The sequence below is a fragment of the Misgurnus anguillicaudatus genome, chromosome 14, assembly GCF_027580225.2.
Source record: "Misgurnus anguillicaudatus chromosome 14, ASM2758022v2, whole genome shotgun sequence".
Lineage (NCBI taxonomy): Eukaryota > Metazoa > Chordata > Actinopteri > Cypriniformes > Cobitidae > Misgurnus > Misgurnus anguillicaudatus.
This window is the reverse complement of record NC_073350.2, coordinates 9,262,374-9,282,046: the sequence shown is the minus strand read 5'-3', so window position 1 is coordinate 9,282,046 and position 19,673 is coordinate 9,262,374. Positions and strand designations below refer to the sequence as shown.

General features: G+C 38.3%; 1 protein-coding gene and 1 long non-coding RNA gene across 7 annotated transcripts in view; one reads left to right on the top strand and one right to left on the bottom strand.

The window, feature by feature from the left end:
• Nucleotides 1-19,673, top strand: part of pde4cb (phosphodiesterase 4C, cAMP-specific b) — a 115,805-nt gene that overhangs the window by 44,029 nt on the left and 52,103 nt on the right. Inside the window, exon 1 of one of the 5 annotated variants that reach the window (XM_073875834.1) lies at nucleotides 18,221-18,653. The exons of the other annotated variants lie outside the window; for them this stretch is intronic. Coding sequence (XP_073731935.1) covers nucleotides 18,571-18,653 — 83 coding nt within the window. The 5' untranslated portion in view covers nucleotides 18,221-18,570. Of the gene's footprint in view, nucleotides 1-18,220; nucleotides 18,654-19,673 lie in introns of those variants that run through there. 5 annotated transcript variants of the gene reach the window in all.
• The window catches only part of LOC129427296 (uncharacterized), an 81,725-nt gene continuing 74,042 nt past the window's right edge, over nucleotides 11,991-19,673 (bottom strand). The window contains exon 4 of one of the 2 annotated variants that reach the window (XR_012373138.1): nucleotides 11,991-12,099. This is a non-coding gene — a long non-coding RNA (uncharacterized lncRNA). The remainder of the gene's footprint in view (nucleotides 12,100-19,673) is intronic. The other variant, XR_012373139.1, reaches the window with a different exon arrangement.

The window sequence follows — 19,673 nt, the reverse complement described above, 5'->3', positions numbered from 1 at the left end:
TATGTAAGTGTATGTTTATACAAGGAAGGACTCTAGTGGTTTTAGAGTCATTGAACTTGCCTGGGACCAAGTTCTTAAACAAAATGTCATATGGGAGATGATCATCGAATGCATATACATCTTTGCTGCCTAAAATGACATATAGTCTCTAGTAAACCTAAAATTATAGAGATCCGACTCTTTATTAATACTATTTGACTTAGGAAAAAACATACATTCTGTTTTGGACACATTAAGTTGCAAACAATGAAATACATCACTTCTGGCCAGCGTGTTGCATGCGGTGCGGTCCCACAAGTTCAGTTTTTTAATGCATTCAAAGTTATTATTTATATTTATATTTACTCTGCAAGTAGTCTGGCAAAGAGGCCATTCAAGCAAATTTCTAATGCCGAGAAATCGCGGCACCAATCAGAAACGTTGGTGCGAGCTTTACACGATGACGACAGCGCAGAGACGGTGAAGCAGATTTTGTACATTCAAAGATGGATGCCGGCATGGAACATCACTCATTCGAATCAGCTATCCTGTCTGTTTTAAGCGATTTAAACTTTTCCTTTTCGTTAAAACCAGAGCAAAGAACAACACTCAAAAACTTCATATCTAAAAAAAGATGTTATTGCTGTCTTACCGACTGGATCCTGCGAAAGTCTGATATAGCTCTGCATATGTCATCTCCTTCATCGCTGTAATTGGTTTTAGTTCTATCCAATTGGACACAGAGGCATTTGAGAGATGTCTGTTGGTGACGCCCCTTTGGAAATTATTTGTCTTTAAAGCTTTGCCAGACCATAACTCAGTTACTACTGAGAATGGTCTGGTTTTGACCAGGCTAGGCTTAAGTGGGAGCATATACAGATTAAACAGAAGCGGTGCAAGGATCGAACCATGTGGGACTCCACATGTACAGTCCAATCAGATTTATAGGTATATATAAGTAACCCCTTCCTTTTAGGTATGACTTAAACCATTTGAGGACCATTCCAGAGAGCCCTACCCATTTTTTCCAGTCTTTGTAAGAATATGATGTGATCTACAGTCAAACTTATTATCTTTATGAGCACTGTCTCTGTGCTGTGATGCTGACGGAACCAGATTGAAAATTGTCCAGGTAGCCTTTTGAGTCTAAGAATTTGTTTAGTTGATTGAAAACAACCTTCTTGCCTATAAAAGGAAGATTTGAGATGGTCTGTAGTTGCTAAGTGGTTTTGTCTTGCTCCTTTTTAGAGGAGACTTAAAGCGATATTCCAGCCAAATATCAAGATTTACTCACCCTCAAGCAATCCAAGATACATTTCCAAGCTTATATTGGGAGAAAACAGGGATGAGGGAACAATTTCGAGACTTTGAAGCCCAAAAAACTGCATTTATGCTTCACAAAAGTAATCCACAAGGCTGCAATGGGTTATTAAAGGTCTTTTATGTGTAACTGATGCAATATTGTAAGAAAAAAATCCATATTTTAAACTATAATAACTAGCTTCCGGTAACAACGGCATCTTGAACGTGATTCACTGCGCATTGTACCCGTCAACTAATGCTCGCTGCGCTGAAAACTCTCACAGAAAATGTGTGATTTCAAGATGGCGTCGTTACCGAAAGCTAGTTATTACATTTTATAAAGTTTGAAATATGGATATTTTTTTTTACACAGTAGGATCAATTATCTGCAGAAGACCTTTATTAACCCCTTGGAGCCGTGTGGATTACTTCTGTGTAGCATAGATGCACTTTTCGGGGATTAAAGTCTATAGTTGTTCCCTGATCCCGATTTGCTACCATTATATGCTTGGAAGAGCAAGGACATTTACTAAATTAACTACAAATCTGCTCGTCTGAAAGATGATTGACATATGTAGCTCGGATTGGTTGAGGATGAGTAAATCATGGGGTAATTTGATATGTGGCTGGAATATCACTTTAACAACTGACATTTTTAGAGACTCTGAAAAAATGCATGTGAGAAGAGAGGTATTTACTACGAGATCAGCTTTACGACAGTTAAATTTCTTTTTGAGAAAGAATGTGGGGAGTGTGTCAGTGCTGCAAGTTGAGGCTTAAACTGTACCGTTTCTTCCAGGTTTTTAAAATAAATTATTCAATTATTTTGCACTTTGAGGTAGCAAAAAAAGTGCAAGTGTTGTTCATGTTGTTGTTTATAATGTTTGAGAAGTAGCGGTGTCTGTATAGCAGTGCCTAGTTCTATATTGAAAGCATGAAGGCTGTCCTTCCTTATAGATGCTACAATGTACTTCAAGTGTTGATTTCTGCAACACACGTTCAGTTTTTCTGCATGTTATTTTCATGCTCTGTACTGCTGCTGTGTTTCTCCAAGGTCCTTTATGACTGCCAGTGATCATCAGAAAGATGGATTTTAGGTATTCAGGTCTTTTTTCTCCGAATTATAATATGTGTATATGTGTCGTGTCTAATGAGTATAAACTCTCCATGTTTCAGCTCAATCTGCCATCTGTTGTGTATATCTCAGACATGCAGAAATCCGGTTACGGTGATTTTCAACAGCATTCTGCAAGTTTATAGAAACACGCGCGCGCACACACACACAAACAAACACACAAACACAGATGTCTCTTTGAGCTGCGGAGCTCAGGTGTGTTTGTTATGCTGATTGTGATTATTTTCCACAATAATACCACCAGCAACTGTTACTCATGGATTTGTGATTCATATCAAAATCTTACATAACATTATCATTGGACTGCATGTGTAATGTTAGAGAAAATAATTCACTCAAATTCAAAATATGATCATTTTTCTCACTCCATGTTGTCCTGGGTAAAATACAAAACAAGAATGTTTCACATGATTGTGGAAAAAATCATGAGTTTGCTTGACATGCGGATGAGTAAGTAATGACAAAATGTTCCTTAGGGTGAGCTGTCCCTTTCAAATAGTCTACAACTGTAATAATATAAAGTGCATAAAATAATAACCTATGCTAGATTATAGTAATACTGATTTGGCACCTCAGTTAAAGGCGGAGTCCACGATGTTTGCAAAACGCTTTGGAAAAGGAGACGGGCCGACTACTAAAACACACTTATAGCCAATCAGCAGTAAGGAGCGTGTCTACTAACCGACATCCTTGCCGGGTTGCGTATGTGTGAGGCGGGTCTATCAACAGAAGGTCCAGATTCTATTGGGGTAGGGGCGTGTTTGTTTAGGTGATTTCAAATATCAACATTGGCTTTCAAACATCGTGGACTCCGCCTTTAAGGGCTCGTTATAGTTGTGCGTGGGTCCTACGGCATAGCCGCGACGGCGTAGGTTCCGCGTCGGTTTTTCATTTATACTTTTGCGTCGTCGTCTGCGTCGACGAGCACACAATCGTGGAGACCGCTGGTAGGCAGTATCCATGCGTGTAACCACAGTAGCAGCGCGACCGTCAAAGAAGAAGAAGCTTAGCAGGTTAATCCACAAACGAAGAAGAAACAGCAACTTGTTGTGTATGATTTGAGAAGACAAGCAATGATGGAAGTAAATGAACAGCGACTTTTGTTGCAGTTTGAGTTAAATTACTCCTTAAATTGGCTTATCTTTGTTTTCACCGTCGCAAACGGAAATACCCATGAAGCAGTTTTTTTTAACTGACGGGAGGGGTTCTGGTGGACCAATCACAGCGCTTACGGTCCGTTTAGAACTGACGCGCTGTTAAAAAATTTGCGAGGTGCACGTCAGGCTACGCAGAGCTAAGCACAGGCTACGGATAACCTATGGCGTAGAGCTTACACACGACTATAAATCAGGCTTTACTGACCAGTGTAATGAATGTGTTCCAGGGTCAACTTTCTGTTTGATGCTTGCCCCGCCCACATATGTGATGTCACACCAACGTGTGCATGCAATTTTGATTATGTGGTGTCACAAAAAGGTTTTATTTTCAATCATCAGGCGAGAAAATCAACTCTGTATAGTCATACTGTCCCGTTTGACCTCATGTTCCAATTACACTTAATTCACCCTATTGGTTCAGTGTTTAAAGCTAAAGTTTGTACACAGTGCATGAATGATCAATGATTAAACAATAACAATAGTCACATAATTGTACTGCTTAATGACACATAAAGGACGTGGAAGCCCAGGGCAGAGATGCCTGGTGATCCATGTTGATGCAATGTATGAATGAATGAAACATAATCAGACATAAATTACTTTCTGGAGCATGTGAAAGATTGGGTCTAAAATGTAAAAATCGATGTCATGTGGTCTATTTATATATGGATAAAATCAACCTATGACATTAAAGGTGTGACGGATAATTCTCTTCAAAAACATTACTTGGTCTAAAGTCTCATATCCTGATAACAATCACTGTGTTAAGAGATATAAATGTATTTTATAGTCTGTGGAAGGCATAGGACCATAAAATGTTAATTCAGTCATTGCATTCAGTCTGAATGGTAGAGGTAATAAGGAACGCACTACATTAACTTTGTTACATTTACTTAAAGCCCCCCTAATCTAGAAAATGCACTTCTTAATGTGTTTCTAGCAGAAAATGAGACGGCAGTGTGTGTGCAGGAAGGTTTTGTTATTATACAAATCCATCTATTCTTCTTTGTGTAATCTCCACAAAACTGAATGGTCTGTTACGTTATCACTCATATCAAGAAACACACAACAGAACATAAAGAGTGTTGGATGACATGGATATGAATTTACTATATATTTTTACTACAAGCAAAACGTTTACCCGCCATTTTATACGCGCAACCTGTTTGTCATCAGACACAGTGAAACGTGTGCAACCTCCAGAAATACTGTATACACTTAAAGCACAGAATGAAGAAAATCCATTGATGATTGACATCTGATTGGCTGAATCCTGTACTGTATGATGTAAGTGCTTCTCACAACACAAACGTGACATGAGATTCACAACATGCGAAAACATGAGTTTTGTCTAAAATCATTGTATTTTATATAAATGTACACTGTCGATGTCCTCACACCATTTATCTGAGTTTAGATAATTTTAATATGCAAAGTGAATGCAAAACTTTGTCGGTTTACTGATATTTAAGATAAGCTGTAAACATCAACATTAAGACTAGAGTTAATTTCATAAAAATGCTTGCCTAAAGGATTATTAGGAACACCCATAGCGGAAATCGCCCCCCAATCTGAGGGTTGTCCCCCCTAAAATATCATTCAAATATGTGTATTGAAAATAATTTAATGATTTCTAATAGACGGTTTCATCGGACGCACGTGATACACGTCTGGATCCTAACCTTACTTCCGGTTTCGTTTTTTTTAAGGTCTGACTAGTTGCTAAACTGATCTTTTGAACAAATGCCTAATCGAAAATAACAAATGTTTTGGTTTCCAAGGTAATCTATGTGTTGTTTTTTTGCTTGTTATATAAATAAACTACGTTTAAAGGACTTTGTTGTTATTTATTATTAGCGGAGTTTACCGGAAGTTACGTGCAGCCGCTTGTTTATGTTGTTACTGCTGAAACGGTCTATACTTAAAATAGTTGTGAAAGAAGTAAAACAATACAAATGCAAACGGAGCAACAACAAAAAAAGTTTTAAACTACTGCTGGGCAAAGATTAACCGTGATTTATTGCATACAAAATAAAAGTGATTTTTTGCATAATATATGAGTATGTGCTGTGTGTAATTATTATGTATAAATAAATACACACAAATTCATGTATGTATTTAAGAAACATTTAAATGTTTATATATATATTTATTTATTTTTATATATTCTATGTTAAAAATAAATGAAAAAAATATATATATAAGTAAAACAATTCTGAAATGAATATATGAATGTGTGTGTGGTTAAATATACACAATAATTAGACACAGTACACGCACATATATTATGCAAAAAATCCCTTTTATTTTGTATGCGATTAATCTTTGCCCAGCACTATTTTAAACATTTGGATTCCCCACTCCCTTGCCTCACAGTCGTTTGGTCCACTGCCAGCGCCCCTTTTACCTCACCACCGACACACAGTCCGGTGGTAGAGAAGTGTACGGAGCCAACGTGTTATGCTATATACCTACAAAACAACGTTTCCCATCACTTATCAGTTTATCCTCATATGTTTTTAAACTGGACTATTTGGACATATAAACATGAACATATTTTGTTTTATGAGAACAGAAGCAGATAAACAAACATTTTTATGCATTCATGCAGGGGTGGAAAGTAACAAATTACATTTACTCACGTTACTGTAATTGAGTAGTTTTTTTGTGTACTTTTACTTTTTTGAGTAGTTTTTAAAATCTGTACTTTTACTTTTTCTTGAGTATGTTTTGTTTAAAGTATTGACCTTTGCTACATTTTAAATCATATCCGTACTGAGTAAAAAAAATTAAAAAGCAAGGTGATAAAGACGCGCCACGGATGATTGATTGATGGGCAGGGAACGCGCAAAAAGAGCCATGGAGAGGGACGAGACAGGCGCGGACTAATGCAGACCCTCAATTCAATTCTTATGAAAGAAACCCCTGGCCATTGACGCAAAGCGATTGTTTCATTCAGGCAGGATTCATGCTCTTGAAAACGGAATTTCACCGTTTTTTTACCGCTAATTTGCATGACGCGTTTTTAATACATGCGCATTATCTTCCGAGGTCTAGCAGCTTCGCGTTAAGTAAAACACAACTTAAGAACGTCCTCGAGAATGCGCAGGTCATTAGACATTGCAAAGAGAGAGAGAGAGCGGGAGAGAGAGAGATTGAAAGACTTCAGGTACACAGGTCTGGGAAGCTAGAATACAATAAACGTGTAAAGGATAAAAGTATATGGCACTCATCTCATTATATGCTCATTTAAACTAGGTATAGAAAAAATAATAAATAAAATAATGTATGTCACCACCAATACATCAATTACAACCTTACTATAGTGATTGTATTTACTAGCTGCTGCTGACCTCATATTATTTTTGCTTCAAAAGTGCATAACTCACCTGTAAAAATCATAAAAAAATTCCATAAATGTTTCTTAGTTATATAAAAAAGCTTTTTATTTGATTGACTTTTTGTTATTGCACTTTAATTGTAAAGATCTTCCTACAATAAAAAACAACTAGTTTGAGATTTATATTGTCTTGTTTTTTCAACCCTCCACCTCTCCCCGCTGTAAAAAAGTAACTTTAACTCTGAGTAAAATTAAAATGACTTACTTTTTAGTTTTACTTGAGTAGATTTTTAGACCAGTAACTTTACTTTTACTTAAGTAGAATATTTTATTACTCTTTCCACTCTGCAGTCCGTTCATAGAGAAAGAGAAACGTTTTCTATCTGTACACATTTCCTTGCAAGTACAATTTTGCCTGTATTATTGGTGTCCCCTTCAAAAATTGTTCTTGAAAAATTGTATGTTTATTGTCCCCCCCAACATTTAGATGAAAAATTCGCCCCTGGGAACACCTGTTCAATTTCTCATTAATGCAATTATCTAGTCAACCAATCACATGGCAGTTGCTTCAATGCATTTAGGGGTGTGGTCCAGGGCCGGGTTTCCCGATAACGATTGAACTTAGCTCTTAAGAGCTCTTTCTACAAGCTACTTAACGAACATTCGTTGTTCATTTACGTGCGTTTCCCAAAGATGCACGTTAAACGATCGCTCGCAGCTGGGTTTTAAGTGCTACTTACGAGTCGCTATCCGTTTGTCAAGTGCTGAAATGTCACCTATAGAATGACTTGAATTTGTAGCAGAAGCTTGTTTAGGTTAATGATCTTCAGCCGATGTGCACTAATATTTTTTATAATATTTTTCATTATTGTTTAATGACTAAATATTATACAATTTAGTCATTAAACAATTATTTGTTTAAAATTATTTAAATGTTTTTATAATTTGTGCATAATGAAATATTCTTTTCCGTATTTAGTTAGGACTCGTCCCACTGCGAAATGCCTTCTGCATTTCATGTAATAGTTTAGATTATTATTATTATTAGTTTTTTAACATTATCTATGTTTATTTATTATTAGGGATTATTGCATTGTACCGTACATATTTATTTGGTTTCCTTAATCAGATGCCATTTCACTTCAAAACAATTATTTTTACTGTAGATTAATTATAGAAGCAATGAACCATTTATCAATTTAATAGTACCAACTATTACCAAAATTTAACAAATTTGTTTTCCTTCTTTATGAATTTATGTTTAGTAATTTAAATTTGATTTCTCATTTTAATTTTTTAAACATTACAGTGAGTTCACTGTACTAAAATGGCCCCCACAGTCACCAGATCTCAACCCAATAGAGCATCTTTGGGATGTGGTGGAACGGGAGCTTCGTGCTCTGGATGTGCATCCCACAAATCTCCATCAACTGCAAGATGCTATCCTATCAATATGGGCCAACATTTCTTAAGAATGCTTTCAGCACCTTGTTGAATCAATGCCAAGTAGAATTAAAGCAGTTCTGAAGACGAAAGAGTGTCAAACACTGTATGGGGTTCATAATAATCCTGTAGGTGAGTGTAAATATATAGCAGAGTAACTAGTAACTCACTAATTCAGTATTCTTTTTATTGCATACTTTTTTACTTTTACTCGAATGGTATGATTTGAGAATGGCAGGCAAACAGCAAGTACCTTACTTTCCTTCTGAACCTACTATAAAGTTTTAATTTTGTGTGTTTTGAAGGAGGCGTGGCTTTTGATATGCCATCAATGCTATTAGGTTAAAGTTAGTTTTCCCAAATCATAGACTCTACCTTTAAGGAATTCCTCTTTCGGCATGGCCTTATGTTTTCGAAGATTGTTACTTTACTACTAGAACATGAAAAGACATCATAGTACAAATAAATATATTAATGCTGCTATGCATACATTATTGTCTCATCAGCAGAGGGTTTTTTCTTTTTTTTCCACTAGGGGGTAAATTTCTGATTAGACACTTATTACCAATCATTGAGGCTGTTTTCATCAGGGTCTGTACCCTCCTATGTCATTTTCTTCACAGTAGGTTGGCCGATCGGACGCAGGTCAGACATGATTTATAATGATGCAGATGATGAATGCAGTAGTGTTAGCAAGGCTGGAGATGTGCTTCTGATATCTGCTAATTGAAATGATGCTAAAAGCTTTTACCGCATTTGCGCGGTAAGGGTCAGCATATCATCAGTTGCACACTGGGACAAAATCCAGATTTATCAGAGGGGGATGGGACAAACGCAGCGTGGCTCACGATGATAGCAGATGGCTTAATGGTACTAAACAAATGGGCCGGCCACAGTTCTTCATGACATCGTCCACCTGTTCTCAAAAACAAATTATCGGCTTATTTTTCCTACTAGGGATGATAAACCATTGTAAGAGCACGAGAAAGAGAGTGAAGAAAAGTACAAATATGTAAATATAAACAGGTGTCTTTGAGTGTTTGTGACTCGCTTTTGCACACATGTTTAATTTTAGACTTGAATGCTGGTCAGGGATTAAAGAATGTGTTTAAGATTAACATTTTCTGTTTGGGTGTAACTGGAAACACATTTGTTTCATTCTAGCAGGACACTAAATTATTGTCTGTGACCCAAAGCTTTAAACGTACACTCCACTTTTTTGAAAATATGCTCATGTTCTAGCTCCCCTAGAGGTAAATATTTGATTTTTACAGTTTTGGAATCCATTCAGCTGATCTCCGGGTCTGGCGGTACCACTTTTAGCATAGCTTAGCACAATCCATTCAATCTCATTAGACCATTAGCATACACTCTAAAACATATTGGGTTGTTTTTAACCCAGGGCTGGGTAACTATTGGACAGAATACATTTCTGGTTAAAATAGTCCATTAGTTAGCCAGCCCTGGGCAGGCTTGTGCACAATTCAGAATTGGCCTCCATTCAATTCATGAATTGGAATTTGAATTGAATTGACTCCGCCCTACAGGACGTTGGAATTGGAATGACAGGAAGTGGAATTAAATTCATGGCAATTCAAAGAAATTCCACAAACTGTCACGGTGAAATCCGTGTCATGTTTTGTTGCCTAACCTGGATTCTTGTTAATTAATTACCTGCCTCATCACACCTGTGTATCGTTAGTCTGTTTGTATATATACCCCTGTTGTATGTGCACTTGCCGGATGATTGTCGCTGATGTCATGTTTGTTTCCAGTGTTCCAGTCATTGTTCTTACCTGCCCGTGTTGTTCCTCGTGTTTCATTTCATGTTATTTATATTAAATGTTACCCTTTCGTGTGAACCCTGCGTTTGTGTCCTTGCTCCCGTTCCCGGTCTTGACAGAATCATCCGGCCAGTGAAGGACGCAGCGGGTTCAAGGAGGGAACACCCAGAACTCCAGACCGGGCTCGAGTTAGCCATCACCACGCCCGATTCATTCCCCGGGGTGGTTGCTGGGAAACATGAGCCGGGTTCTGGGGATCGTATCGGTTCCGGTGATTCGTCTGGGTCGGTTCCTGGGAGGTCCACCACTATGCTCGATTTGGGGCTCGAGAACGGACGCCACGCTCGATTTTTCCCCGGGGTGGTCGCCACCGTGGAGGAGCCCCTTTCCCCGGGATGGTGGGAGTCGACTCCCAGGACGACCAGATCCCCGTCGGTTCCCAGGAGGGTGGAGTCTTCAGAGTCGGTACCTGGGATGGCCACTCCGGTTCTCCCGGCCATGCCCCGGCTTCCTGCCCTGCCGGTTTCGCCCTGGTTTCCGCCGGCTCCGTCGTGGCCTCCAAGCCCTCCATCCCTCCCCTGGATCCACCCTACCAGACTTCCAGTTTGTTTTGTTTTGAGTGTCTGGTAGCCACTCATTAAGGGGAGGGTAATGTCACGGTGAAATCCGTGTTATGTTTTGTGTCTATTCCGATTGTCGTCACCTGGACTCTTGTTAATTAATTACCTGCCTCATCACACCTGTGTATCGTTAGTCTGTTTGTATATATACCCCTGCCTGTTGTATGTGCACGTGCCGGATGATTGTCGCCGATGTCATGTTTGTTTCCAGTGTTCCAGTCATTGTTCTTACCTGCCCGTGTTGTTCCTCGTGTTTCATTTCATGTTATTTATATTAAATGTTACCCTTTCGTGTGAACCCTGCGTTTGTGTCCTTACTTGTGTTCCCGATCGTGACACAAACAAAACTCACATACATTCAGTGTTAGGAAAGTTACTTTGGAAAATTGTTTGGAAACCATTTTAAATACTTGGTTGAAGTAAAACATTCTGGGAAATGAAGTCATGTTCAATCGTGTTCCACAAAATTACAATTACAAAAAAAATCTAACTTAATTATTTGTTATGTGACTAGAGTTTTGAACATTAATTGCTGGGGGAAAACATTTTCTGTTAATGTAATCTGTACAAGTAGTTCAAACTAATATAATTTATAGATTATGTAATGCAATCATATCTGACATATACGGAAAGCTACTTACTGTATAATATGTATATGAATTTCTTTGAATTTCTATTGAATTGCAATTCTGCTTCCTTTAATTCAAATTCGAATTGTAATTCTAGATCCTGTTTTTGACGTCAATTCAAATTCAATTCAAATTCAAGAATTGAATTGGAATTTAGGAGTCATTTTCAATTCAATTCTGAATTGTGCAAAAGCCTGGCCCTGGGTTAAAAACAACCCAATATTTTTTAAAGTGTAAATCCAAAAAGTTTCGATTTTTTTTCCTATTTAAAACTTGACTCTTCTGTAGTTAACAAGTGCTTCTTTTAGAGGCTTTTGAGCTTCACCCCCCTCACAATTATCATAAAGGGCGAAATTAGCTGACCAGACCAGACCTGGAGGGGTCTATTGGATTTACTCCCTTTTGGAGCCAGTAATTTCCGTGATGGTTTTACAAGAGAGATCAAAAGGTTGCCCCTTGGGTGTACCCCAATCTATGTTTTTTAAAGAAAATTTAATGCATACCTGCGCAAAATCTGCTGCCATAATGCCAAAACCTGAGTTGTTTTAAACAAACGGCTTTATGCTATTGTGTTCTGGGCGGTTACTGACAAAGTCAAAAGAACCTGTACAGTAGCTCCAAGTCTCTGGGGCTCTGATGTCAATTCTGGTCCTTAAAAATGGCCCGGTTCCCTCCTATTCATTATTTTTTATCTGTCTGCAATCAGAAATCTGAAATCCAATTCAAAACAGCAAATGTCAAACTTCTACACAGCATGCTGTATGAATTGAGGCATTACTTATAATAAAATATTTGTGCAAAAGTTTGTACAAAAAGTTCAGGAGGTTATGTAAATTTTGCCGAATTGAGAGCTGTTATGTTAAGATATCGTGATGGCAGAGAGTTGTGTACAGATGGTGGTGTCGAAATGTTATTTATATAAGACCATCTGTTATGAAGATGATGATGATGATGAAGATGATTATAATGAGGAGTTTAGGTTTATCCGTTAAGTGCACCCGTAACGTCTTGTCGTTCCCTTAAAAACAGCTAAAAATTATTTTCATTTGTGCTTTCACAAACAACCTCAGAGGGGCGAAAAACGCTGTAATGTCCATGAACTCCACTGTGGCATCATTGATGACCTGCTGCTGGCACCGTGGCATTGCAGATTTCCAGTGGAAAAGATCCATTGTGCTTATTAACAATAATAAGCCAACTTGTGTTTAACATGTGAATATGGCAGTCGGGCAACTATGCTTTGGCCTCTCTCCCATTTCCATTTCATTGAGTTCATGACATATATTTGCAGGCTTGGTGGAACTACATCTGCTTACGCTGCAAGTACAAGCTGATCATGGTTATTAAACTTCTTATAAAGCTTCTGATATTCAGATCTACTCTGAATCGCTTCGGTGTGAACAGTGTTTGGCTTTATTTAAGCATTTAACCTTTCCCTGACAAAAACTGGGCCTTGTTTGGATCCACATCATGCACCTCTGCACATCACGCGCAGTCCTCCGGACTAAAGGTTAAGCAGGGTTTCAGTGATAATGCATCAAAACATTGAGTTCTGAGGAAGACAACCACATGGTAAATATAAAAGGAAGCTATTGTTGGGTTCAGGTTTAGATCTCAGATGGGCCTCAGGTGATGTCTCATCCCTGTTACTAACTCCAGGTCAGGACATTTTTAAGACTTCTTTGTCAAGACAACATATCCCCTTCTTTTGGGATTTCTTTGATCTCTTTTTTTCTCTATTACAGTGATAAGTAATTTTAGTGGAGCTGAGCAGTCAGATTATTGCATTCAGCAATGTATAATGAGCCCTTAACATAACTATGTTTTCAGTGGTGTATAAAGACCTTACATAATAAACCGTTATGTTTTAATTACCTTAGAATGAGCCGTTTTATCCAAATACACAGCGGATCCCATTGAAGTCGCCATTTTGTGGTGCCATGTCACTGGTTAGGTCAAAAATGGGACGTGGGAGGTCCCGTACATGACAAATCGATTGAGCCCAAAAGACAGGATATCCCGGCTAATACGGGACAGTTGGCAACCCTACCTTTAAGCCTGATTTATACTTCTCCATTGGACCTACGTCGTAACCTCCATGCCGTAGGCTACGTGTCAGTTTTCATTTATATTTCTACGTTGTTGTCCGCATCGACATGCAGACCGCTAGTAGGCAGTGGTAACGGGAATGTATACGTTGTAAGAGAAGCATCAGCAGAGATGGCAGCAAATACGACAACTTTTGTGAATTGTGAAATATCGCTCCTCATCTTGGTCCATCTTTGCTTTATTTACTATATTAGAAAATCATATGAGGAAATGCAATGGTAATATATCGCAGATGTTTTTGACATCTGACAGACCAATAACAGCGCCACTGGTCCGCATAGAATTGACAAGTTGTTACATTTTTGGGGAGGTGCGCGTCTTGTAGGGTATGCAACTATTGGTGCTTTTCCATTGCATAGTACCCCACGGTTTGGTTTGGGTTGAATCAGCTTACTTTTGGGAGCTTTTCCACTTGGTGCAGTGTGTAGTACCCGATACTTTTTTTAGTGCCACCTCGGTTGGGGTTCCAAGCGACCCGAGCTGATACTAAAATGTGAGGCGAAAACACTGTAGATCACTGATTGGTCTGAGAGAATCGCCACTACCAGCGTCATCGCTATAATGTAAAAGATTAGCTTTACCTTCATGCTAGCTGCATGCTGTCTTGAGTAAACATGTTGTCATCTGTGCTCTGCTATAAGTTCCCAAACTCCCTTTTAGCGATGAAAAACATCCACAGGTTGAGAATCAGGGACACGATAGCAGTTTTTTCCAGACTTGCAGTTTGTTGCGGCACATTCGCGACGTGCACGTCCGCATATATGCTTAAATCCAACTTAAATGAGGCTCAGCGGAGCGCGTCGACTGACGCCACGGGTCGGGTGTTTGCATAGAAACTGTCACGTGAGACAGAGGTAGTGATAAACGCATGTGGTGGGCAATTTTAATTTTGTGGCGGACTGAGAAATAAATGAATGTATGGGAATGTATAACGACGCTCTCACTTGTATGATGTCACAGCAGTAGGCAGCGCAAATATAACGACACGCCTATAATCCCTCCCACTCCGAAGTAGGGATGCAACGATTATAGATTTTGATGGTACGGTTATAGTCTGATAAATAATCACGGTTGTACGGTTATTATGGACTCATTTATTTTACAACATTAATGTAAAAAATCACATGAATACATTTTTTAACAATTGCTAAATTCTTTTGTATTTTCAGTTTGTTTCTGTAATTCTTGGACAAATGATAATAATAATAACCTAGCAGGCTTTGACTTAAACAGTATAGGTGCCTTTTGAAACCTGCAGGCTATTCATTTTAATGATCTTTGAATAAATGTAATTTTATATTTGGACTGAATATATATTATAATATATTATAAATATATTATAAAACTAAATGTATATTATTTTGATTTGTTTGAAGTATTAGTTAAAATGATAAGAGACTCTCAAAACGAATAATAACACAGGGTCATCCTGGACTGGGTTCTGCGAGTCATTTTGGACTGGCAGCATTAACGTGTTAACTCATGCTATTAGTTCATAAATCATTAACGCGTTAAAATAATTCAATGTTATTAAATGCAGTCAGACCACCAGGAGCCCCGCCCGGATTTGATCCGCGAGGAGGAGGCTTTCAATGCTGCACAGACCGAGTGGAGTGTGGCTCTTTCACGCACCCGTGCAGTCACACACACACACACACACACACACACACACACGTGCATCTGTCACACACACACACCAGATGCACGAACAACCAAGAGACGTGTCACGCGCACATATTCTTTTGAACGCGGAGCTTTGTGTGCGCTAACGAGCATGTCGCATGCCGCACGCGCCTCTTGGTGGTTCGTGGATCAGGTTTGTGTGTGCGTGCGTGCAACAAAAACACGCGGTGTAGCGGAGGCTTTACGGTTACTTAACCGTGACATTTTAAAGCGCGGTTAATAGTGAAACCGGTTAATCGCTGCATCCCTACTCCGAAGTGTTACTAAACTCAATGGAAAAGCTAACCAAGCCAAAGTGAGGTGAGGTGAGCTGACCCGACCTGACCCAAACCAAACTGTAGAATACGCCGTACACTTGACGCAGAAGTATAAATTGGGCTTTACTCCTTAGTGAAAAATCCAGCAAAGACCAGCATAAGCTGGTAGCTGGTTTTAGCTGCTTTGAGGTGGCAGTAGCTGGTCTAAGCTGGTCAAGCTGGTGTGTCAGCTGGTCTTTCAGCCTGACCAGCTAAGTCCAGCTAAACCAGCTTAAAAAGTGACCAAAACACAGCTAGACAAGCTTGCTACACAGCATTACCAGCTAAAACCAAGCTGGGTTTAGCTTGATTTTTCAGTAGGGCTGTATCTGCTCAGACCTTCAGATGAAAGTTTCAATTTGATATCACTGCTGTCTCTGGGAAACAACTGAAATATTGAAGAGATTCTCATCTGGGTGATTCTCACGAAATCCAGACTTAGAAGGTGCCAGAATCAGATTTTTTAAAAAGCCCTTGAAGCCAATTTTTTTTGCACATATGAGATTAAGGTCTGAACTTACTATAACCATTGATTTTAGAGGATTTAAAAAATATTTCCTATAGAATTATTTACATTTTTAGATTATCATTATCAAAATTTATCATTACCGCAACATGTTATTACATTAAATATACGAATTTACAAACTCATGTTTCGGTAATGAGAACTAAAAAGTTGTTTGGGTATGACAAACAAAATTTCAACTTTTATCTGGAGAGAAAAAATAAGAACTGCTTACCTGGTAGCCATCTTGAGTGTCACAGTCAATTATGTCCCTTCCAACTATTTGTTTTAAATGTTAGTTCCTTGAGGGCTAAAACAATGATTGAAAATTGTTGCGGAGGATGAGAAAATTGGTCTTGGACACATTTATATTCCTTATTATTATCTCTACATTTACCAATGATCACCAAATATCACATATTTCTTTACTGTAAATGTTTATAGTATAATATGCACTGAAGCTTTTTATTTTTTAAATATAAATATTTCCATGTCAAAGAACCCAAATCCAGTCATGGACACTTTGCGGTAATTAAAAATTTCCCATTAAATGTGGAAAAAAAGTATGATGTCATTTGAAATCATGTGCAAAATAGTACATGAAGAGATGTTTGTTACTCTTACTTTGCATTTACTTTTTTAATCAAAATGTTTCATGACACCTCATAAGTCTAATTTCGTGAGAATCACCATCTGTGATCTTTCTTTCTCTTGGGTTGATGCTGTGACATGTCAGAATTAAGAATAATTTGGCAACATGTCTGATGATCTTTATTTAACCACAACTATCAAGATATGATAACACAACGATGAATCATGAGAAATACTTTACAGTTATTCCTGTAGAAACACGACTCCTGTGCTAGGAGGCCTACTTTTCATATCTTCTCAAGATCTTTCTCACAAAGACTGAAAATAAAATACTGTAAAGCCACCTTTGAGTACATTTATCATCTTGTGAACAAATAAGCTGTTTATTACTCAGACTGTATAAACTCTCATCTCCTCTAAATGATGTCTAGAGAGGAAATGACAGAATATGAAGAAAAGTGCATCTGACATGCTTTCTTGTAAATGAATTTTTATCAGACACTTAATGGATTCTAACAACAAAACCGGTATTTCTAAATGGCCTGAGGCCGGGATATAGTGGATTTGAAGCAGATTTTAAAATCAAGCTTTGTATGACGTCGAGATCTGTTTACATAACTACATCTCCACACAAGAAAGAAAACACAGGCATCCCTAATCTTAAAGTTTTCAAACATTTCTTAAGACGGTCATGACCCGTGAGTGGAAAATAACTTGACGTCAGAGTCCAGGAAGAGTAAGTGAACTTTTTTCAGTGCGTTGGGGCAACAGAAATGTTTACATGAAAGTAAGATTCACTAACATATGCGCCGCTCGCTTACTACAAGGGTTGCTCTACAGTACGATAAACACCATTCAGATGATTCTGAATGGAGACTCGCTTGGTTAAAGGGATAGTTCATCCAAAAACCAAAATGCTGTTATCACTTACTCGCCCTCGTGTTGTGGTTGAATACAAAAAGGGAAAAAGCAGATCTGGAAAAATAATAGTATGGAAATCAATGGTGCCCCAGATTTGCTTTGTTACAAACATTCAGTATAATAATAAAAAACAGACTAACCCTTCCTTTTAATAACAGAGAGTAAAACTGTATATTTTGTGAATAAATAAATAAATAAAAATGTTAGCTTGATATAAAACAACCCTTCAAAACAACCAGTACATTCCGGTCTCTGTGAGAAAGCTCTCGGGAAATCGAAAACTTCTTGATAAGAGAAGCAGACAGCTTTAGGCCTGCCTGTTAGATGGCACGGGTTCAACCAAACATGTTCCTACAGGAACGACTCTATGTTTGATTATACATCGCTGTGGCATATCGAATACGTCCAGGTGTTGAGAAAATGACCCGACCGGATTCATTTCGGATCAGACAAAAGTGCACCGAATCGAGCGTGCAGACGACAACATATGCATGTCAGAGCATCACCCGCTGCGAAAGTGTGTTGTTATGCTTTCATGCTGTGTGCTTTCACATGCTGTTCTGATGCCATTGGCAGACAGCAACCCATCGCAGGCTATTCACAACACACAGACACGCAGATGTAGGTATGCATTACTGCAGCGTGTGACCGTACACCACCCTCCAGGCTCAATGAGTTGTACCTCCTCTTTCTTTTTTCCGCTTTCTCCTCCCGCCCATCTAACATTCAGCCAAAGAAACTAATATGGAAACTAAACGGGACCTCATAGCCCCAAATAGCTTCTCCAGGGAGCGTAATAATGTGGTTGATGCTCTGTTGTTTTCTATTTTTTAATGTTCACAGAAGAGTTTCTGGTGAAAAAGTTTATTTGATAATAAGGCATCGGTCATGCTGGAGTAAACCTCGCGTCTGGAGATGCATAAAATCGGACTGAGATGTTAGACTTTCCGTCAGGCCCCTGAGGTCTTCACCTGACTGCAACTTTTACCTGTACACGTCCATTGAGCTTTGGAATAGACCGTCACTCGTTGAAGATGTTTCTTTGGTGAAAAGCCAAAGTTTTGTTTCATTTTGAAATGATGCACAAGGACAATCGTAACTTCAGGAGGAGTTCGTTTTTTAACTCGGGCTCGATTTGGAGACGCCACTCCTGCATCGGGTACGTTAGGTTAAAAAGCACATTTAAAATGCTTGTTTGCTTGCTATGAATGAATTGTATACGTGGATTTTTGATATTTCGATTGCTTAGTTTAGATCAGTCAAGGGTCGGCTGCTGCCGCCGTAGGTTCAATTCAGTTCATATATATTGGCACAGTTCCCAGATGATACACAGTCCCATAACAGCTGTGTAGACATTCTGGGTTGGACTTTAATGGTAATGTTGATGTCTTCATATGTTATTATAAAATGCAGCATTTGGCGACAATGCAGTAACATTGTTGTTATTGTTATTTTTATTTGTGGTTTCGTAGGGATCTGTTATGAAACCGGGTCTACAAATGCAAATCTAAGTCACATGGTCTGTCTAAACATAAAAATAAACACATTTCTATTTTTATATTTATAGCGTTAACTTGCGTATGTTTGAAACGATGAAAACGGGACTGTTGGAAGTTAATATCGTGTGACTTTGGTCGGTTAATGCCAAAAAGAAAAAACACAGCAGACCGCTTTTCTATTATTAGGAACGATTATTGACAGACTTTGCTGACTAAACTCCTTTGAGAAATCTCATCCAGATGTGCAGACATCACGGTCGTGCACGTGAGCTTGGCGTGTGTTCGCGGAAACTTCTCTGACGGTTACAATTATGCTAAACCATTTCATAGAAAGCCTTTAAACATCAATGCTGTGTTTTAACCACAGCATGTTTAATGTCAATTCCAGACCCATAACCAAACCAAGACTACACACCCCTCATGAACCAAATCCAGACCCAGTTTCAGAACAAGACATTGGGTTTCATTCACTAAGCACGCGTACGCACAAATTTTGACTAACAAATTATGATTCAACAAAAACTTTCATACAAAAATTTCTTTTAAATGTTTGCAAAAAAACGTACAACAACATAGACCACCTTTACGCAAAAATAATCATGAACAAGGAAAAAATATATAAAATATATAACACAGATATATAGAAGATGCACGTAATGACAAATCTTCACGCTTTCCTT